The 23,905-nt window shown below is 40.8% G+C and overlaps 1 protein-coding gene across 1 annotated transcript; it reads left to right on the top strand.

Moving 5' to 3' along the window:
• Nucleotides 1-20,721: 20,721 nt before the first annotated feature.
• Nucleotides 20,722-21,304, top strand: LOC109207781. The gene is made up of 2 exons (XM_019370770.1): nt 20,722-20,946; nt 21,092-21,304. Exons 1-2 carry the CDS (start codon nt 20,722-20,724, stop codon nt 21,302-21,304), a joined length of 438 nt encoding a protein of 145 aa, XP_019226315.1.
• The last annotated feature ends 2,601 nt before the right edge of the window (nt 21,305-23,905 follow it).

The following is a 23,905-nucleotide window of genomic DNA, read 5'->3' on the forward strand; positions in this document are numbered from 1 at the left end:
ATTATTTCAGACTCATCAATGAAGTCTAGTAATAACTCAGCCAGCCTTTCTTTAGATAGAAATTTAATCTTGTCTTTGAGATGAAGAATACTTACCTCTTGTTCATCATCTGGTTCTCCAATAGCCATAAGGGCCTGTTCATCTCCAGCTTCATCTTCTGAGTCCTCATCTGATGTTCCTCCCCAGGCAGCAACCATAGCCCTTGTTGATCCTTTGTTCTTTTTTGGTTGAACCTGTTCCTTCTTCCTGTTCCTTCGTTCAGCCCTTTCTTTTTTCCACTCAACTTCCCATTGAGGGCAGTTCTTGATCATGTGATCAGTCTTACCACACTTGTAGCAACCCTCATTGGTCTGTTTCTCAGGAGCCCTTGGTTTGTTGAAGGTTGTACCTCTTGAAGAGCCCTTTCCTCTCATCAGGTACTTTTTGAAATCCCTTGTGATCATAGCCATTTCATCATCCTCCAGATCTGAACCTTCAGCAATTCTGAGTGCCAGACTTCTTTCCTTCTTGGGTGTATCCATCTTCATGGTTTGCCTTCTCAGTTCATAGGCAGTAAGATTTCCAATTATTTCATCCAGCTTGAGGGTAGCAATATTCTTAGATTCCTGAATAGCAGTGATTTTGCTTTCCCATGAGACTGGCAAAACCCTTGTCAAGATTTTCTCAACCATGTCTTCTTCAAGAATAATCCTTCCAAGGGACTTAAGTTCATTTGTCAGTGTAGTGAACCAAGTATACATCTCTTGGATAGTTTCTCCTTCCTTCATAGTAAAATTCTGATATTGAGAATACATCAGTGTTCCTCTGAACCTCTTCACTTGAGGTGTTCCTTCATGAGCCACTTTCAAAGTGTCCGAGATTTCCTTAGCAGTGGTACAGCTTTGGATCCTGCTGTACTCATCTGGACCTAGTCCACACACAAGCCATATCTTGGCCTTAGCATTTTTCTCCCACTTCTTTAGGTCTTCAGCAGTGTAGTCAGCCCTTGTCTTTGGCACATCCACTCCTTCCTCATTCTTCTTTATAGTTTCTAGAGGACCATCAGTGACTATGTCCCAGAGTTCATAATCTTCTCCTATGATGTGATCCCTCATCCTGTTCTTCCACCAAGAATAATACTGTCCATTGAAGCGTGGAGGCCTAGCAGTGGATTGCCCTTCCCAGTTCCCAGGTGGTGCACTCATTTTGATCTTTTCCTAAGGTGTTAGCCTCTTCAAGGATAACCTGCTCTAATACCAATTGATGTTCTAAACGTCAATACTACACAAGAGGGGGAGGGGGGTGATTTGTGTGGTACTCAATTTTCGCTCTAGAAGAACCTGGTTCTTCTAGGTGTACTAACTACTACTGTTTGCGGAATTAAAAGTACATAAAATAAAGAACACAGAGATTTTTACGTGGAAAATACCTGGCTCAAAAGGTGAAAAAACCACGACCTACTACTTAGTAGGATTTTCCCAAACTTGCACTAAAATCACCGAGCCAAAACAGCATTTACAAAAACTCTTTGTAAACCTAAGGATTAACTCTAATCCCTTTGTAGCACACAGCCTCAACTGTTGAGACAACTTCAAGTTAGCCTATAACTTGAATACCCAAAGTACCTATTACAATTGCTTCTATAACAGCTGAAAGGTACAACTTTAATCCACCTACTACAATTGAACTAGAAATAAAGAAAGACACATAAAACTCTTTATGGAGTTGGTTCTTCAATCTTGTTCAAGTAGCTTCAGGAGTGCACACTTAAATCTCACACAAATTGCTTGCAAACTCGCCTTGCTCTTTGCTCTCAATTTAGTTTAACTTCTGCGTATGTGCAATTACCTGTAAAAGAGAACAATCACTATTATTTAATGATTTAGTAATTAGAGTTTGATTGAGACTCAATTGCTGATCTTCCATCAAAGTTGAGTCCTTGAACAACACAAACTCCAACCCTATCTTTTATCCGGATTGTATTCTCTTCTCATAAGGAGACTTTCTCTCCTTATCCCATATGCAACCTTTTTGATCAGCTTAGGAGATATTGCTGCTTGATTAATGGGACTTATCTCCTTCACGTGCATCTCACATGTATAGGTTGCCAAACACTGTGCTTCACATGATGGACCTGGTCCATGACTGAGTTCATTTGTCATTCTTCAAAATTTCACCTGTTCTTGGGCCAACAGTGACAAGTTTGCCAGATTGCGGACCTGCTCAAGTTCTCCTTGAAGTTCCAATATTTTTTGTTCAAGTCTCAAAACCAGGTCGTTTGGGGCAGGAGTACTGCGGCCGTCGGAGGTCTCTGCATTCTCAATGTTTTCCTTTCGGATTCCACTTAAATCGTCCATCTTTGCTTTTTCTCTGTTTTTTCCGTTGCTTGGAGGAGGAGGAGGTGGAGGGCCTCTGGATCTGGTGTGATATGCTGATGAGGCCAGTATGATCGCACTAACCTAAGGGGATGGGAATAATAATTATAAAAATAAGCAAAAACAAAAGGTGACAAGTTAGCGAGGATCCTGAAATGTCTGCAGTATTTAAACATATATTGTGGAAATACAAATTCCCGTTCTAATTTGGGAGCCTCGTTGTGCCCGAGGTAGGCCTAGCGACAAATAGATTTGGAGAACTTTTAATGCTAATAAATGCTTCATTTCATAATGTAAGAACATGCGAATCCTAAAACGGTACAGAAATAAAAATGAGTTACTATTGGCACTTGGCCTTATTACATCTTAAGAAAAAGAAAAAATAAAGCTAGCCTATTTGGTCCTAGAAGGACCTTCCCCAGATTCGATCTTCCGAACCCCCTCATAGAGATCTCCCAGCTCGCGCAGCCCTAGCAGCAAGTAGGCTCTGGCCAAGTGTCCTCCTTCAGGTCCTTCAGCATTCTGACAGTTTTCGATCCTCTTTATGACTTTTCCTTCTAGCTCTACTATTCCTCGCTCCAAGTATTCCAGTTTCCTATTGGAAGTGACCGTCATCTCCTTCCATTCCTCAATCAACCTTGCGTTCTTCTCATGTATTTCTTGGTGCTCATTTTCAGAGTCGTGAACCCTTTTGCGCAGCCTGTTGTACTTGACTTGGGTTTCAGCTTCCTCATATATGATTCTGTTTCCTCGACCAGTCCATAGCGTTATCGTTCCTTTCCGATTGTCCTCCAACCATGCTGGTTAGAGAGGCTCGTACCATGCGTGATACCTGTCCGGCTCGACGGTGTTCTTCTCCACGATGATCTTGCAGTGCCACATATGTTGAGCTTGGCACTTGTAAGGAACATCGTCGTCTTGAAAGTCTGCCCTGTAGTGGCTCATTTTGACGACCCTTGGTACCACGTGTTTCCTGCATGCTTGCCTCATAACTCGCATAGGGACATATGGATATATCCCTCTCAACCCGATCAACACCAAATGCGGAGCATCCCTAGACCTGATAATAAACTCGTCCGTCGGAAACCAATCAACCATCCACTGCACCCGTTCCTCGATCAGACTGTCGAAGAACTCTACCCATTCACTGGCACTTTTCGATGGAAAGCAATGTGGTCGTTCCAAGCCCTTCGCGGAAATTCTTGGCGATAGAGACCCTTTTGGAGATGCTCCAACAACCATAACTGCAGCAATAAGTTGCAGCCCTCGAAATGCTGGACCCCTCTTTGATAGCGCTCCAAGGCCCTGTAGATATCAGTTATGATCATGGGGACTACGGTATAGGCCTGTCCATTAATCCCTTCCATAAGAGTTTTGGCGACCAGGGCCAACCTAGTGTGGACTCTTCCCTTTTTCATCGGGAATACTATCATCCCCAGAAAGCACACGATGAACACAAATACCCTGCGGTGGATGTGACCTAGTGAAGTGAGGGCGATCTCATCATGGTAAGTGCAGAAAGACTTGCTATGGCCATACCTCTCATAGAGATATTCGAAAGGTATGTAGGAGTCTTTCAAGCACACTAGGTCGACATTCTTTTTTCAGCCCCATCATCTTTAGAAATCCCCTGCCCGTACGGTTTTCTAGCACCAAAACTCCAGGACTGTCCCAAGTTAACCCTGCAAATCCTCCTATTTCCTCTAGAAGCGGCGTCATTTCTATGTCACCGAAATGGAACACCGCTCTTTCACTATCCCAGAATAGAGTAGCAGCCTCAATCAGTTTGTTGTTTTGCTCAATATATAGCAGGGACGACAAGTTACCAGGTTCCTTTTCACGTGCTTCTTGTCACTTGAGGAGAGATCTTCCCACCAATCTAGCAACAATGGAGGGATATTGCTGACCATACCGAATTTGGGGACCTCGTGCCTCATTTTCTGCAAAACAAAGGGTTAGGCCTTAGGCATTTAGTTCTCCAAATTAATGCACAAAACGTGGCTGTGTCCGTTGGGATTATGGCAAACCCGATGGACTTTGGATAAAGCTTATCTTAAAGGATCATTACGTGGACAACATAAGTGATCCGACTAGGTTTGACCATGATGCATGCACAATTTAAACAGAGTAAGGTTTCTATGGGGTTTTAGACTGGTACCCTCAAGCGGACAACTTGAGGGGGAAGGCACGGAACTGTCGACTGCACCGTTGATCGACTGGTTTTACCGCAAATAAGCATTTCCGAATTTAAGGATAGTAAATAGGAAGAGCGCAACCATTCGTTAAAGCGTTGCTATAGGATTTGAGACGCACGAGTGGAATATGATGTGGAGCATGATTTATGCAGCAGTTAATAACATGTAGGCAAGTATATTCACGTATGGAAAATAAATACAACATTTAAATAATTGAAAAGATAGTTACAGAAAAAGGGAAACAAAGAGACAAGTCAGTTTTCCGAATAATAAAGGAATCATAAATGCTCAAAATAGAAAGTCAAATTCAAACAAGGGAGAAGCGTACGGGATAAAGCATGCTTTGATTAATTCATATTTTTGTTATGGTAAGAGCTTAAAGATATCCCCAGCAAAGTCGCCATGCTGTTGCGCCCCTTTTTTCTCCGCGGGGGGAAGTCCGGGTTTCGACATTCACGGGGTGTAATGACTCATTTCCTTTTGGGAATTGGGTGTTTGAAGAGTCTCCACCTAACGATTTAAGGTGCGTTAGGGCACCTAGAGTAATTAACTCTTGGGTTGGTTTGCATTACCAGAGTTTAGGGTAAGGGCTCAAAGTAACCTCGAGGGGAAGGTGTTAGGCACCCCTCTTGGTCCACAACTGTGGGTCCCGGCCGAACTTATATTCACAAATTAGTCCATACAAATAGTTGAATCAGATAAGTTGTTTGTAAAGCACATTGAACAATTCAAGTAGTGAAATAGAAGTTTGGACAAATTATAAAAAAAAGTTTTAAAACGGGGAGAGGGTTTGGGGTAAGGAGGGATCCTAGGTTGTTTACACTACAGGATCACCCCACGCAATGTCCGGTAGACACTTCTCAATGAGGGGCTACACATGACATTAACGCGTAGTCATCATATCCCATGTCTACCCTTCCCATTCCCTTATTGGTCATGCGAAGCGAGTGTTTGATCACTGATACTTATTGCGTGCTACTACCCGTCCCTTCTTAACGATCCCGGAGGGAGTTAAGACCTCTACCTATAGGTGGTTCTAGACGTACCCCTAAGGCTTTAAAAGGCAAAAATCTAAGGCGACAGTCAAAAAGCATTTAGGACTTTCACATTATGGGAGCAAGTAAAAGGCTCACAATCTCCTCCTTATACATACAAACAACACGTCTCAAGCACAATTAAGGACTTAATGAATCAAAGTCCTAAAGCAAGATTTCCAAGTGATTATGCAAAAATAGACCACTTCTAGATCCCGAAGGTATAACCTAGTAATTGCCTAAGGACTCCTTTTAAAAGCTTATTAGAATTAGAAACGTTGAACGACGAAAACGACTTCAAGGAAATGCAGGTTTTGAAAATACCCTAAGGCTTGCCTATATGCAGTACTATGTCTATATTAATGCAGAAACAAACTAGTTTTCGAAATAGACTCCTTTAATACCTGTAGGCAGGATATCTAATGAGATCAAAGCAATTTAGAAAGAACTATTTTTAGGAAATGCCATCACTTAATAAACCAGTTTTAAGAAGTAAACTAGGCGAGGTGAAATTGACTTATTAGGTTAATTAGATTACTAGACGTAATTGCAAATGGAAATCCCTACAGGCATGGTATCTAGGCGCGTTACAGGTTTTTGTCAATTGACAGTAACTATTGAGTGAAGCAAGCAGATTTGAAAATAAACCCTAAGAGTAGGATTTCTACCCATGTTACCCCACAAAGTATACATCTACCCTCCCTTTTTACTAAATACCCCAAATATCTGTTTACAAATTATTACAGGCCAATACATGAATTACATAAGTAAAAATAAAAATCAAAAAGCTATTCTACAGAGAGCCTGTGCTTAGGCCCAAGTTCCCAAAGCCTCCAATGGTCTTTCAAGCCTCATTTCCAATAGACAAATCAGAGTCTAGGTGCATCAAAGTTCCCGAAGGATCTCAAGGACCCCGGGCAATGGTTACACCTAGACTTAGTAGCCAAGCATTGAACCAGTGCAGTGTGGAAACGCCAACCTTAGTATGCCAGAGTTGAGAGGGTTCTCAAGAGGATCCCAAGGCTATACACATACTAGAGGGGGCAGAACTTATTAACTAAGAGTGAAGTGGAAGTGCAGGACACAGGTTGAAGGAAATCTATTAAAGACTGGATTTAAAAGTCTGTTTAGAAAGTAGTCAGTAAGGTAATAGAGGTTGTTTGAAAGAGGTTGGAGTGATAAACAAAATAAAACACTTCAGGATAGGATCACACATAGAACCCAGATGAGTTCAGTAGTCACACATGGGTCAAAGGGCTTGGGGATACACAGGCATTTGACTGTAAACACATAACCCCAGCAAGGGTATTTGGACTGGTTTGGACATGCTCAGAAATAGTTAAAACTGGCATAATCACAAACTAATCAAGGGGAACATAAACACATAGAGGGGGAATAGGGATTTGGGATTCATAAGAATGGTAAGCACACAGTAGGTAAAAAATAATAATTGTCCAGGCATGCTTGAATCACACAAGGGAGTACATTAATTTAAAGGGAGGGGAGTCATACTAGCATGCTGACAATATAACCTAACTACAAACTTTATAACAGAACCACAAGTAAAAGCAGGCTAGAAATGAAAGAAACTGAAACAAGAAGAGAAACATGTTGTTGTTGAGGCTTTAAATTAAACTAGGACATACCAGTGAATATAGAAGTAAGCAGAATGAAAGAACCAAAAGCACAGATGATTAGCCTTGGCTTGCAGCCGGCTAATAGTAGTAAAATAACACAAGGAAGAAGGGAGACCAAAGACTTTTAATAAGAGGGGAGTTTGTTTGAAAGCCCAGTCCGTGTCTTGTTTGTGGAAGACTTAGAGTATTTATAAATTGAAAGTAGGTAGTGAAATAAGGTAAAATCATAGTAGTATTCTAATTTAAGAACTCAGAATCAATCAATTAGAGAATCAAGAAATTACTCCCTTAAGTTGATGGAATCAAGATCAAACGGAAAGATTCGGTACCATATAAAGAGGAAGAAGAATCAGTGCATGATTAAATAAGGAAGGGGTCAAGGTTCAGTAGGCATAGAGTAGCCGATTAGGACCAAATTCATAAAGCCTTAATTAATGAAACAACTCAGTAGAAATAAGTATCATAGCAAATATGGCAAGGAAATCAGTCAGCTTAAACAGACGGGGTAAAGCTTGTAAGGCTTTAAAAGAAAATATTTCAATCTCCATCAATTAAGGAAATCAAAATCAATCAAGAGGGAGTCATGATTCTGTATGTCCAACATATAAAGAGAGGAGCTCAACAGACGTAGCAAAGGGCAAGGTTAGCCATATTGACAGCAAGAAGCAAGATATAAACAAACAAAGTGAGCATGGTCACACAGAAGTGACATAAGTAGGCTAGGAATTTAGTAAACATATTCGAAGCCTGGTGACCACGAGAGATTAACAAGAATCAGGTAAACAGGCTAATACACAGTACCAAGGCAAAGAAAATCATGATAACACACAGAAACAAGGTAAAGAGAATCATGCTAACACACAGAAACAAAGTAAAGAGAATTATGCTAACATACGGAAACAAAGTAAAGAGAATCGTGCTAACACACCGAGCCATAAGCAAAGAAAATCTTTAGAAAAAAGAATTAGGGCTTTTAACAGAGTCGAGTTAAAAAGTAGTAGGAGCATAAAATTGGTTAAAAAATAACAAGGAAAAAGGTTTAATCATAAGGAAATCGATTAAAACAAGCGTAGAAGGATCTCCAAGAACCCTAGTTTTTCAGTAAAAACGGTTTAAAGTAGAGGATCTTTCAGAAGAAAGCTCGAGAATAAGCAAATCATAGAAGGAAACAGGCTTAAGCATGAAAATAACATAGGTCTGAGATACTCAGAAGAGAGTTAGGGTTTCAAAAGGAAACCCAAACAGAAATCGAAAGAACCTGCTGTAACTTCACAAATTGTAACACATATGGTGTGACTTTGCCCAAAATCACACCAGAGAAGCCTCGAACAACAGAATCAGAAACCCTAGGTCCCAATCGACATGGCCCAGGACCCTTGAGGGCCTTAGAGATGATGAGCAAGGCGGTGGAGTGACCATTGGAGGCTTGGGGTTGAGAGGTAGTCGTCGGAGATGACCGGAGAAGGAGGCGGCGGTTGAAAAGTGATTAGGGTTAGGTTGAGAGAGAAGAGGGAGATGAGAGCATTTGAAGGCGGCGGATTGCAAAAGTGATTAGGGTTGTGGGGGGGGGGGGGTTTGATTAGAGTTAGAAAAGGAAGGAGATTATTTGGACCGTTGATCTAGGAGATAAATGGTCAGGATTCAACCGGGTAGGCGGGTTTCGGGTTTGGGTAAGGGTTAATAGGGTATGGGTAGGGTTTTTAATTATAAAATTGGGCTAGGATTGGGGTCTGATTTGGCTATAATTGAAAGCCAAATTTGGCTGTTATTTAAATAGTCAGTTTTTCTATTTGATTTTAATAAATGATAAGTAATATCTGGAATATAATTTAAGGTGCAAAAATGATTTAAAATACATAATTAACATTCTAAAACTATAGGGGTCAATTTTACATATGTAAAATATAATTATATATTAAAAAGGCTAATAATGCAATTACATGCAATTTAGCGTAAAAATACTAAATGTAATTGTAAAAATAGGTCACGCCACGAAATCCGAGGAGCGCGACCGGCGCTCAACCGAGTAAACCCGACTGAGCAAGCCTGTTAGGTTTCATTCTACCCAAATTAATTCATGAATAAATAGGGGATGGACTCCATTAATCAAATTTTATAGACATGTCATTAACGATTTCTATTTTATTTTCATTAGCAACTTCATTCACAATTTTGAAGATATTACAAGTTTTATACATCATTGCCAAATATCAATATTTTTATTTTTAGTTCCAATACCCGACACTACCCACAACCTGTCTACGGAGCCTCTAAACATAACTGAAGATTAATGTAATATGGAAATGCAGGTAACAAGGCTCCGGCTGTACCTCAAATACAAAATACATGATGAACAGATGAAACAGGACCCCGAAACAAAGTGGGGCTCACCAAGTCAGCTGAAAGGATGATGCGGCACTAGCTGCGACCAACACTGCTCGCTATAGAAACACCTGCATCCATTTAAAGACGTAGCGCCCCCGGCGAAAGGGACGTTAGTGCCATCGAATAGCACTCGTATGTATAACTAAACACCATCTAGTTAGAAAGAACTTTCATACAAAAATAAGGAAATAACATGTATAACTCAAAAGCTTTAAATGATCACAACATTATCAATATAAAAGAACCATACAATTTTCACATCATGTTTCCATAGCCTTTAGTTTGGGGCTTTCAATACTGTTCATCATCATTCACAATACCACCGCTTTCTTGAGCGGAGTCCGATCACGGCCCGATCGGCTAGGCCGTCTCCCGGAGACGTTACCATTACTTCATTCATACTTTCCAGTTTCACTCATCAATACATTGCCACCACGTGTATGTATATCATGGCGACCGATCACGGCCCGATCGGCTAGGCCGCCTTACCGAGGCATTTCCCTTTTCCATCACTCATCTCAATTCAATCTTTGTTTCATATATATCATTTCATAGGCACTTGGGACCACAGCTATCACGTCATACATTTGGAACTAGGCCACTTCACATCATTCCCAGTTTCAATGATAGATTTGCAATTTAGGGAAATATGGGCACACAATAGCATTTAGGATTGTAAGCATAGATGAGACTTCACATGGATAACACAACATATGCAGCTTCAAACTCAAATTTAAGGTCTAAGCATTTCAACACATGATTTATATTCCTTGCACCCCTTTCAAGTTATCAAAAATAGCACATTTATCATATTGAGACACATCTATCACGCATATAAGGTTGCCATCCCAAATTCATGTGAAACAACAATCAATACCACAATTCAACTTTAATCTTACCATATTTACACAAACACCGACGGAGCTCAATTTCTAAAAGACGGGGTTTTAGCCATACATACCTCAATGGAGCTTTCCTTAAGTCTCTACAATACACCAACACCTCTAGCAATAACAATCTATAAGGAGATAGCGGAAATCGATTAATAATTAGGAAGATTATCCATGGTGTAACTCTCTTAGGAATTTCATCAAACACCTAACATGTGAAGTAGACTACAAGGTTTAGAAATGGCAATTCCTTCCTCCCTCAACAAATTTTAACATGAACTGCCCATATTAGTTCTTTAACTTAACATACTACAACTTAGTCCCACATGCATGGCCTATTTCTAGCCCTCACAACATATTTGAACCTTTAACCTCTTGCATGACATTTTGGAAGTAGGACTTACCCGGATGGAGGACAATTTTATGGTTATCTTTCTTGATTCTTGAAGACTTGAGCAAGATTTGGATGATTATGAAGCTAGGCCCCTCCTTTCTCTCTCTATATGCTCTCATCTCTCTAAAATCAGTAGGAAATGACCCCAAAATGAACCCCAAAGCCTATATATTAAAATGGGGTCGGGTTATAAAAATAGGATAAATAAGCCTCCGAAGTCGGGTCTGCGATCGCAGAATGGACCGCAAACAAGAATGTGGGCCGCATAATGCACCGCAAAATAGGTGCCCAAAACTGGGCAACACTGGCCCAATTTGCGACAGATCTGCGATCGCAAAGTCAAAAATGCGATAGATTTTGCACGACCCTAAACCTATACTCGGTCGTGATGGCGCCTCTCGTGAAGACAAGGCTAGCTGACACATCTCCAACTCGAAGTCAAACAGCTAAACAACAATAAAATAGACTAAAACATGATTTAATAATTTTCTAAGCAGCATATAATACCATAACAATGCGGAAGTACAACCCAAACAAAACCCAAACCGGGGTGTCACTAGTCATGAGCATCTGCTACAACTGTCTAGACACCACAAGACCGAAATGGTCAGAAAAATCATAATAATATATAAGGAGGAATACAACGGAAGATAGCAGACCTGCGATCGCCAGGCGACTACCTTGCTAACTCCAATAAAATTGCCACTAAGCTCAGAAAATACCTGCATCTGCACACAAGGTGCAGGGAGTAAAGTGAGTACTCCAACTCAGTGAGTAACAAAGGTAAATAACAACTGACTAGTAAGAAATCACGTAAAGCATATCAACATGCTGTATAGAAGCAGTTCAAAAACCATTAAGGAAGCAGTGAAGCTGTAAAATCTCTTAAAAACATCTTAACTCAGTTCAAACTTCTTTGAAAATAGCCTTTTCAGCAATTACGCAAATGAATGCAAAACAGTTAGTGCAGATAAGCGCAAAAATCCGCCCCTCGAGCACAAAAACCGTAGTTTATCAGTTAAAAATGGTAAGTAAATATGAAAAATAAATATATAAAGGTTCGCCCCTCGGGCATTATCTCAGAACAATACCAGCCCCTCGGGCTCACTCTCAGAACAATATCAGCCCCTCGGGCTCACTCTCAGAACAATACAGCCCCTCGGGCTCACTCTCAGAACAATATCAGTCCCTCGGGCTCACTCTCAGATCAATATGGGTACCCGCGCTCACTGGGGGTGTACAGACTCCGGGAGGGTCCCCTTACGGCCCAAGCGCAATATCGAGCCATCTCATGGCATTAAATCTCGGCTCTCGGCCTCACGTCACTCAGGCCACCTCGTGGCGTATATATGTATCTCAGGCCCTCGGCCTCATATCACTCAGTGTATCCTCACATATGGCCCTCGGCCGCACTCAGTCCGAAAATCATCACAAGCCCCTCGGGCATTAGTAAAACAGTAGTTCTCAGCCCAAAACAACATTTAAAAATATCATTTAAGTCTCAAAATTGAGTAAAAATGGCTGAGTTGTAAAACATTGGAAAACAACATGACTGAGTTCAAGTAATAAGTCAATACAGTGAGGAAATAGTGATAAAAATCCCCGAAGGGTTCATATAGTTGGCACGAAGCCCAAATATGGCAATCAGCCCAAATCATGGTGATAACAAATAAGTTTCGATCAAATACGCGGTAAAAACCATCAATCGGGACGGACCAATTCACAATCCCCAACAGTAAACGACCCCACACTCATCATCGAGCGCGTGTCTCACCTCAATATAGCACTACGATGTGCAATCTGGGGTTTCAAACCCTCAGAACATCATTTACAATCATTACTCACCTCAAACCGGCTAAACCTCTCGCGATGCCTTTGGCCCTCGAACCGGCCTCCACGCGCGTCGAATCTATCCAAAATCAGAACGAATACGTCACAATATGCTAAGGGAACAAAGCCCAAGAGAAAACAATCGAAAAATATCAAAAATCCCGAAATTAGCAAAAACCCGAGCCCCGGGCCCACTTCTTAAAACTCAGAAATTTTCACATCAAGGGGTTCCTTATCCTCCCACGAGTTCATACATATCAAAAGTTCTCAAATCCGACCCCAAATGGTCCTCCAAATCCCCAATAAAATATTCAAAATCCCAAGCCCTAGTTCTTCCATTGTTAGCTTAAGTTTCCATAAATTCCTAGGTGGATTTCACAATAGAATCGGTTTTAGGTCCGAAATTCTTACCTCCTAACGTTTCTCCTTGAATCTCTCTTTAATTTCCTTCAAAAAGCTCTCAAAATGATCAACAATGGGGAGAATGAGCCCCAAATCGCGGATGAAATGACTTAAAACATTCTGCCCAGCTCTGCCCGTTCCTTCATCGCGATCGCGGCACAAGCCTCACGATCGCGAAGAGAAAATTTCCAAGACCTCCACAATCACTATGCGAACGCGACACAGACCTTGCGAACGCGATGCTTCCGCTCCCCACACCTACGCAAACGCGACACCCCTTATGCGAACGCGATGCACAAAATACCTTAGACCCATCTGACTCACACTCTTCTTCGCGATCGCGTACCCATCACTCGCGAACGCGAAGCACTGATCCTCAGCCTTCCGCAAAAGCGAAGCCCATCTCGCGATCGCGAAGACTAAATCCTGATCTTCCTCCCTTCCTTCTTCGTGAACGCGAGGCTCCTCACGCGAACGCGAAGACATAATCTCTGCAACATCTGAACTCCCAAAATCTGCAACTTTCAAACACCAAGAATGGTCCGATTGACCACCCGAAACTCACCCGAGGCCCGCGGGACCTCAACCAAAAGCACCAACACAACCTAGAACCTTATTCAAACTTCTTCCAATCATCAAAACACCTCAACCAACATCAAATTACCCAAAACTCATCGAATTCAAGCCTAAGTTTCTAAAAACTTCCGAAATACGCTTTCGATCAAAAACCCAACCAAACCACATCCGAATGACCTGAAATTTTGCACACACATCCCAAATGACATAACGAAGCTACTGCAACTCTCGGAATTCCATTCCGACCTTTATATCAAAATCTCACCTATTAACCGAAAATCGCCAAAATCTCAACTTCGCCAAATTCAAGCCTAATTCTACTCTGGACCTCCAAAACCAATTCCGCTTACACTCCTAAGTCATAAATCACCTCCCGAAGCTAACCAAATCATCACTTACATCCGAGCCCTTTAATACATAAGTCAACATCCGGTTGACTTTTCCAACTTAAACCTTCTTAAAAGAGACTAAGTGTCTCATATCTTAGCAAATCCTCTCCGAACACAAACTAATCAACTCGATCACATAAAACACAGATGACGAAGCATAAGGAAGCAGAAATGGGGGAAACGGAGCGGTAACTCATGAGACGACTGGCCGGGTCGTCACATCCTCCCCAACTTAAATAAACGTTCATCCTCGAATGTGCCTAGAGTTGTTCCAAAAGCCAACCAATCGCTGAATAACCTTACCATGCATATACCCGGGGGTGATCCCACGTCACCCTATCTCATATAGGTCCGATAACATATTGCAATTGAAATTGCACAATCCAATCTGGCCCATATGCCCTAGAACCACATTTTCACTTCTGAAACCATCAATACGATCAAAACCTCAAACCTATACTCCGAATAGACCCGAACCAACTGTAATAACCCATGCCTGGAACCTCGGTAGCAATCCCATGATATACCACATAACTCAAACATTCATAGCGATAACTTCTATTCACATCAGCTGCCCACAACAACCGAATACTGGTAGAAAACCTCTTATCAACTAAAGTCTCATTCCAACACTTTCATATACTGCCAACGATAAATGAAATATGCAATAAACCACGACCATTTCTCAGGTCAACCATTCATGAAGCTATTTCTCCTTTGGCAAATACCATAGCATTTTCCGAGCCGAACCTCGATATTATCCTTCCAACAAGCTGAAATCGAATCTGTTCGTATCATTAATGATCCCAACGGTCTCTTCTAATCCAACACACTACTCTGGTGACATGACACATCAATACAGGCCTAAGCCACAACTCGCACAATACGTGCACCAATAAGCAACAGTCCGAACATACTCAAATCATGAAAATGACTCAAATGGAAGAGCTGTACCTCAAGCTCTCCAGTACCACCACATCACAAGGCTGAGAACCCGTCTCACATCATAGAAATAGAACACACGAATCTAACCCGCAAGGTCATATCTCCACATGAAACACCTCAAGTCACTATGCACGAAAGTGACAACCACGCACAATTTGATGTCTGGAACCAAAGCAAATCATTACACCCACGGTGAAACAAATAACACATGTCACGCAACCCGATAGGACATAACTGATACGCCATTCACTGGGCAACGCACAATTACTCTTCCCGCTTGAATTCCACTATGAGACCCCAAATGAACCGCACCATATGTGCCAATAACCAACGAATCATAACACCTCGCAACACAGAAAGGTAACTCATAGATCTCCCCAGATCACTGATAAGCTCAACAACGGTCGAATCAACACCTCCCTCAATAACGCAATTCGGAGCCAACCAAGCCGACTCAAGATAGAACACTCACCCACATTGGCCTGCCAACGAACTCTTTATCAAAACCTGAAACTGCTCCTTCCACCTCTATAACTCTGTCGGTGCCATACGATGCGGTGCCCGACACCAAATCAATGCCGAAATCAACAACCTTGCCCGGCGACATGCCCGGCCACAAGAAAAACATCCGAAAAGTTCCTCACCACCGGAACTGAATCAATGGTAGAGCCTCTGCACTGACGTCCATCACTAAGGCCCAAATAAGAAAGGCAATCCTTCCCAGCCGTCCGCTGGGTCTCTGAAATATAAAACCACTCTACTAGGACATAATCCGTCGCACATCGCCTCTCAATCCATGGCATTTCTGGCATAGCCCATAGCGCAATAGTCCAGAATAACCCAACACGGAGACAACCAGTCTGAACCCAATATCACATCCAAAATCTAACATACTCAGCACAAAATATCCGTTCGGGTCTCCAAACTCCGATAGTTACTAAACAGTGCCGATACACGCGATCCACAACCACAACATAGTCTGATCATGAGAACTCCCAGTCTCCAACTCCATATAGCACACGAATCATCATACCTGATCCCAGTTCCGCCGTCCAATGCATGCCACACCTCGAATACCCAATCATTCCGCGAAAGATTCTCTAGATTTCCCCCTTTGCCACCAAGCAAACCCGATAATTTGCAGTCGATCTAACAAGAAAGTGTCGCAATACTACCGAGGTACCATCAACTTAACCACATTGCCTTTCCTGAAGCATACACCCTCGTCAAATCACTCCAATTAGCAATACCATTTCCTTAATCATCTGAAGATCATTCCTCTGATCATTGAAAGCTGCTCGTGTTGTCTAAGAATTTTATGAACTTCCTTTCAGAACTAAATTGTAACCTTACACACGCAAATCTTGATCCTCACAACATACCGCATATACCATACCATCCTAGGATAACATGAGAACTTCACCTCCCTTCCGAGCCACAGACATCTACATACTCAGCTAGTCAAGAACTTTCCATTGGTCCCATCTAGAAGGAAAATCACTATACATCCCATGCTCCGCATGCCCATAGAAAATATACACCTCCAAACCGCGGTAAAAACCATCAACAACTCTCCGAGTTCCCTTTGAACAAATCAAACCTGTCAGGACTAAATATTTATAACTCGACCACGCAAAGCAAGTCATCAAAACCCAAGAGCATTGCTGCAAAATACCTGTAAGAACTCATTACCCCGTAAGCATCCAAAGATCTAATCAGATTGCATGGTGCTCCAGTCTAAATCATTTCAGATCGAGGGGCTCAGTTCACGGCCAACTTTTGGAAGAAATTTCAGCAAGGCTTGGGAATGCAGGTAAATCTTAGCACAGCTTTTCACCCCCAGACAGACGGGAAAGCAGAGCGGACTGTTCAGACGCTTGAGGACATGTTGGTGCTTGTACTCTTGATTTCAAAGGTAGCTGGGATGACCATTTGCCACTCACAGAATTTTCTTACAACAACAGCTTCCATGCTACTATCCAGATGGCACCATTCGAGGCATTGTATGGTAGGAGATGCAGGTCTCCCATTGGGTGGTTCGAGGTTGGAGAAGCGGAATTGATAGGGCCGGACCTCGTGCATCAGGCCATGGAGAAAGTCAAGATTATTAAGGAGAGGTTGAAAACTGCTCAGAGTCGCCAAAAGTCTTACTCGGATGTTCGTCGCAGAGATTTAGAGTTCAAAGAAGATGATTGGGTATTTTTGAAGGTTTCCCCTATGAAGGGTATCATGCGGTTTGGAAAGAAGGAAAAATTGAGTCCGAGGTATGTCGGACCATACAGAATCATTCAGAGGATTGGTCAGGTGGCATACAAGCTCGAGCTACCACCCGAGATGTCATTGGTACACCCGATCTTTCATGTGTCTATGTTGAGAAAGAAAGTGGGAGATCCGTCCACTATTGTTCCAGTTGAAACGATTGAGGTTAATGAAGAGCTGTCATATGAAGAAGTTCCAGTTGCCATTCTTGATAGGCAAGTTTGGAAATTGAGAAATAAGGAAATTGCATCCGTGAAAGTGTTGTGGTGGAACCAGCAAGTTGAGGAAGCCACTTGGGAAGCTGAGGATGAAATGAAAAAGAAGTACCCGCATTTGTTCGAATAGTCATGTAATAGCTCTTATGCATTTGGTTCCTATAAACTCTTATCTTTTGATTTAATCTATGTAAAATTGTTCCATTTCAGTTATATATGTTGCCTATACGGCCATGGTTGTGGTACAAGTTATATTATGTCTATGGAATATGTTTATGCTGTTAGTATATGTTTCTGGGGCCCTCTGACAGGTGGATACGCCTAAATACAAAGGAAACTCTGGCGAATATTTTGGAAATTTTGGGAGTTAGTCAAATTTGGAGACTATTAATATGTTTTAGGTTATAAAGATGCAGAAGATTGCATGAAGACTGCTAGTAAGTGAACCTTGATCCTCATTCGAGGACGAATGATCTTAAGTGGGGGAGATGTAAGGCCCTGTGAAAAAATTTCTACCCAAAAAAAACTCAAAATCTCGTAGTGCCAAATTAGGAATATGTGTTAGAAATGCGTTAAATTCATCGCGACGAGCAAGCTCGCTGCGGTTCGGACCCTTTGTACTGATCTATGCATTAAAAAGTCAAGAATTAAAGTTTTGCAGAAAACTGTGATTATGCGGTCGAGAATGCGGTCGCATATCAGGTATGCGGACCGCATATCCGCCGCAGAGTGAGTCAGTATGTTGGTCTAATTTGAGGTCAACTATGCGGTCTATTATGCAATCGCATAACCAATATGCAGACATCATAGTCATCGCATAATTTCCTTAGGATTTTGTAAAGGTTAGTTCTGCGGTGCATTATGCGACCGCAGAACGTGTATGCGTACCGCATTCCTGCTGCAGACCCAAACAGTGTGTTCAGTTTTGGGGAGCATTTTTGCGGTCCATTATGCGGACCGCATGTCAACTTTGCGATCACAAATGCGATCACGACCTGAGTCGGGGCTCCAGTTTTCTAAATTTTAAACCCGACCCCCTGTCGTTATATCCTGTGCAATAGCTCATTTTGAGCCTACTTCCTGACACTTTTAGAGAGAGAGTGAGGGGTCCAAGAGAGGGAAAGTGCTTCCCATCAAAATTACTCCATGATTCCTTGTTAAATAATTGAAGATAATCAAGTGAGGGACCTAAACCTTCATCCCAAGAGGTAAGACTTCATCACCTCAGCTCTAATTTTTACACATAGCTACAAGGGGTCATTAGGGAGGTAATTCATGGGGATAAGGGGGATTGCATTGCATGCATGTGTTCTTGAAGAATATGGGGAACTATAAATAAAGAGGCATGGGTAATGGGCTAGTGTAATCTTTCATAAAAGAACCATAAGGCCTTAATGAATACTAAATGCTCGATAAAATGCTCAAGAGAGCTTAGATTATGATCTTTTCATGATTATGAGTTGAATTGTGCTATATTGCTTAAATAGATAGAAGTGCGAACATTCCGGAACGTTATAGGATTAAGGAAAGCTCGGTTGAGGTATGTATGGCTAAAACCCCGTCTTTTAGAAATTGAGCTTTATTGGTGGTCGTGTGAATACGGTAAGATTAAAAATTGAATTGTTGTATTGATTGTTATTTCACTTGAATTGGTATTGCAACCTCATATGCATGGAAAGTATGTCTCAGTATGATCAATATGCTATTCTTGATAACTTGAAAAGGTGCAAGGACTATGGATCATGAATTGAAATGCTTAGACCTTAAATTAAAATCGAAGCTGCATATGTTGTGCCATCTATGTGAAGTCTCCTCTATGCCTACAATTTTAGTTTCTCTTGTGGGCACTTATTATCTTGAATTGCAAATCTATCATTGAAACTGGGAATGGTGTGAAATGTGGCCTAGTGCCAAATATATGATGTGACAGCTATGGCCCCAAGTGCCTATGAGATGATTTATGTGAAACAAAGATCGAAATGAGATAATTGATGGAAAATGGAAACGCCATGGTAAGGCGGCCTAGCCGATCGGGCCAAGATCGGACACCATGTCACGCTCATGGTGGTAATGTGTTTGTGATCGAAGTAAACGTCTCAATTGAGGCGACCTAGCCGATCGGGTCGAGATCGGACTCCGCTCTAGATAGTGGTGGTAATGTGAACAAATGTTGAATAATATGAAATGTCCCAAAATAAAGGCTATGGAAACATGGTATGAAGATTGTACGTTTCTTTTATGTTGATAATGTTGTGATTGCTTAAAGCTTTTGAGTGATACTTGTGATTTCCTTATTTGTGTATACAAGTTCTTTCTAATTAGATGGTGTTTAGTTGTACATACTAGTACTATTCCATGGTACTAACGTCCCTTTTGCCGGGGGCGCTACATTTTTAAATGAATGTAGGTGGCTCCATAGCGGATAGTGCCGATCGTGTGTAGCGGAGCATCCTTCTTCTCAAAGTCTTGGTGAGCCCCTTTCCCCTTCAAGGGGTTATATTGCACATCTTTTGTTATAGAATTCTACTTTTGAGGTATAGCCGGGGCCTTGTTGCCGGCATTATCATACTTGTCTTATACATCCTTAGAGGCTCCGTAGACATATGTGTGGGTTATGTACGAGTGATGGGTGGGTCTACGAACTATGTTGAAATTTTAACTCTCGTTTCTCTAAAGTGTAATTGTATTTGCATGGAATCTTGGAACTTATCCACGGTTTAACGTTGTGATTTAAAGTGAACTAACAATGTAGAATGTACTCTTTCCTCGTCTAAATAAATGAATGAAAGCATGGTTACCTTATTCATATCGAGTTGGGTAGGAAGTGTTTGGTAGGGCTTGCTCAGTTGGGTTCACTCGATTGAGCGCCGGTCGTGCTCCTCGATTTTTTTTTTGGGGCGTTAAAAATACATAAAAAATAACGTTAGCCATATTTTGGCATAGGTATAGAAATCAAATAAATGTATTATCAGAATAATAATTTTAGAAATATTTATAGGGGATTTCATGGATAAAAGGGGAGAAAATAAAGCAATTTAAACCCTTAAAATTATGGAAAAAATAATGAAAGCCTTGTGCATGTTTATATATGCATGTATATGCTATTTTGAAGGTATTTATGCATATTTAAAATATATAGGGAAAAATTGGGTATCAACACTAGGAACAACACAACAAAATGGTGTGGTAGAAAGAAGAAATAGGACCGTTATGGAAATGGTTAGATCAATGTTAAGTTATTCCGATTTTCCTTCTTCCTTTTGGGGATATGCTTTAGAAACAGCAAACTACATTCTAAATTTGGTTCCTTTAAAGTCAGTACCTTCAACTCCAGTATTATTGTGGACTAGGCGCAAGCTAAGTTTATGGCATACTCGGGTTTGGGGTTGTCCAGCACATGTGCTGAAAGTGAAAGCGGATAAATTGGAATCAAGGACAGAAGTATGCATTTTTATTGGATATCCAAAAGGAACTAAAGGCGGTTTTTTTTATTATCCCAAAGAAAAGAAGGTTTACGACAAATGCCAGATTTTTAGAAGATGAATATCTAACGAACCATATTGCTAGAAGTAAACTAGTTTTACAGGAATTAAATAATCGAGTAACTAAAGACTCATCTCTAGAACGTATCCCGGAAGCCAGTATTGACATCCCACTGCATTATCGTAGTGGGAGAAATGTCAATAGGCAGCAGATTACACAAGAGAAATTGCCTGACATCTCACTACCACAAAGTAGTGGTAGTAATGTTGAGCAACCTCAGATTGGTGAGCAACCTCAGATTGTTGAGCAACCTTAGATTGTTGAACAACCTGAAATTATTATGCAGCCTGCACTCCAGGAAGAAGTTAATGATATCTCAGCACCGCAAGGTGTGGAGAATAACATTGAGGCTTCAGTTCTGAAAAATGATGTTATAATTCAACAACAAAATCAGCCTCCACCTGTAGTGACTAGTCGTAGTGGGAGAATTATTAGAAAACCTCTCCGGTTTGCGCTCTTGGGAGAATCTTATGATAGAATCCCTGAAGAGCCTAATACAGAACCTATTAATTACGATGAAGCACTACATGATACAGATGCTGATAAATGGGTTGATGCTATGAAATCTGAAATGGAGTCCATGTACTCCAATCAAGTCTGGGATCTTGTAGAACCACCTACTGGAGTCAAAACCATAGGTTGTAGATGGATCTATAAGAAAAAGAGAGGAGTGGATGGAAAAGTGCAAACTTTTAAAGCTAGGCTTGTTGCAAAAGGGTTTACTCAAAAAGAAGGGATCGATTATGAGGAAACCTTTTCGCCAGTAGCCATGCTTAAATCCATTAGGATTCTCTTATCCATTGCTTCTCATTATGGTTATGAGATTTGGCAAATGGATGTCAATACCGCTTTTCTAAATGGAAGTCTTGATGAGTGCATCTATATGGCACAACCAGTTGGCTTCATAAAAAGTGGCAATAAGCACATGTTCTGTAAATTTAAAGAAATCAATTTATGGATTGAAACAAGCTTCTAGGGCATGGAACACTTGTTTTGACGCATCGATTAAAACCTTCAGTTTTGATCATTGTGAAAATGAGTCTTGTGTCTATAAGAAGTGTAATGGAGATAAAGTTACATTTTTGGTGTTGTACGTAGATGATATTTTGCTCATAGGAAATAATTTGAGCATGTTGAATTCAGAAAATGAATGGTTGTCCTCACGTTTTGATATGAAAGACTTGGGACAGGAAGCACATATCCTTGGGATCAAGCTTATGCGAGATCGCAAGCAAAGGATATTAGGCTTGTCCCAAGCACTTTATATTGATACTATTCTCACCAAGTTTAGCATGCAAGATTCCAAGAAAGGGTTTCTCCCTTTTAGACATGGAATCTCTTTGTTAAAAGATCAGTCCCCAAAATTGACTGATGAGATAGAAAAGATGAAGGCGGTCCCTTATGCTTCTGCTGTAGGGAGTCTTATGTATGCTATGCTATGTACTAGACCTGACATCTGCTTTGCTGTAGGCATGGTTAGTAGATTTCAGTATAACCCTGGTCGAGAACACTGGATTGTTGTTAAGCATATAATGAAGTACTTGAAGAGGACTAGGGATTATATGTTGGTGTATCACTCAGGTGATCTTGCACCCATTGGCTATACTGATTAAGATTTCCAGTCAGATAGAGACTCTAGAAAATCTACCTCAGGATATGTTTGTACCTTAGGAGGTGGAGCCATAAGTTGGAGGAGCATCAAGAAATCATGTGTTGCTGATTCCACCATGGAAGCCGAATATGCGGCTGCATCTGAGGCAGCTAAAGAGGCTGTTTGGCTCAGGAACTTTCTGAAAGAGCTTAATGTAGTTCCTTCGGTTCAAGCACCGATTGTACCTTATTGTGACAATAGTGGTGCAGTTGCAAACTCGAAGGAACCAAGAAGCCATAAAAGGAGTAAGCATATTGAGCGTAAATATCACTTAATTCGGGACATAACTCAGAGAGGTGATGCAAGAGTATTGAAGATTGAGTCAGAGGACAATTTGGCAGACCCGTTTACAAACAACTTGGCACAGAAGATTTTTTACAAGCATGTAGAAGGAATGGGTGTTAGAGTAGTAGATGCATGGTTATGAGTCTAAGTGGGAGATTGTTGGGATACACTATTAACCATGCGGTTTAGACATAGTATTATATTTTATTCTTTGTGGAACAATTGTTTATTTAATTTATTCAATTCAATAAAGTACTATTTTAAAAAGAACATTTGTTACATGTGTGTCCTTTTAGTTATGTAGTAGACAATTTAGTGTATGGAGTCTTAGCTCATGCACAAAAGATTAAATTGTTGGTTCTCATAATTAATAAACTATGTTCACAATAAAGATATTCTTGGACAAAATATCTTGATGATTGTAGCACAAGATTATCGTATACTTTGTCTTGATTATGGGAGTAGTTTTACTCCAACTTGTTGTGCTAGTATACTCAGTGTATATTGAACGGACCAAGTAGAGAAAAGATATTTTTGTACTGAATATATAAAACATTTTCTCTAATTCATTAAATGAGCTTATACTCCTAATCTTGATATAATTATTATGATCAATGTAATTTGTTTATTGTTTTGATTTATCAAAAGGTTCGACTCTATTAAGAGTAAGTGTATGCCTAATAGATTGGACAATAACGAATAAACATTTGTGAATAATAATTAGTTGATAGAATCCATGACTCGGTTTTGAGTTTGATGATGCCCCTTTATGTAAGCTTATAAGTTTGTATGTGAAAACCCCGCCAGTGGATTTTGTATCCGTCACATGAAATAGTTTAAGCGGAATTGTAAAGGATTTTAATTAGTTGATTAAATTAAATTTATCAGTGATTTAATTTAATTAACTGGTATTTGAGATCT

The sequence above is a fragment of the Nicotiana attenuata genome, unplaced genomic scaffold, assembly GCF_001879085.1.
Source record: "Nicotiana attenuata strain UT unplaced genomic scaffold, NIATTr2, whole genome shotgun sequence".
In the NCBI taxonomy this organism is placed as follows: domain Eukaryota; kingdom Viridiplantae; phylum Streptophyta; class Magnoliopsida; order Solanales; family Solanaceae; genus Nicotiana; species Nicotiana attenuata.

Bases quoted from the DNA above. Each gene is read 5' to 3' on its own strand.
- LOC109207781 (XM_019370770.1), top strand. From the start codon at position 20,722: ATGGTTAGATCAATGTTAAGTTATTCCGATTTTCCTTCTTCCTTTTGG. The intron at 20,947-21,091 runs GTATGCATTTTT...CTAGTTTTACAG, and splicing joins AATTGGAATCAAGGACAGAA to GAATTAAATAATCGAGTAAC.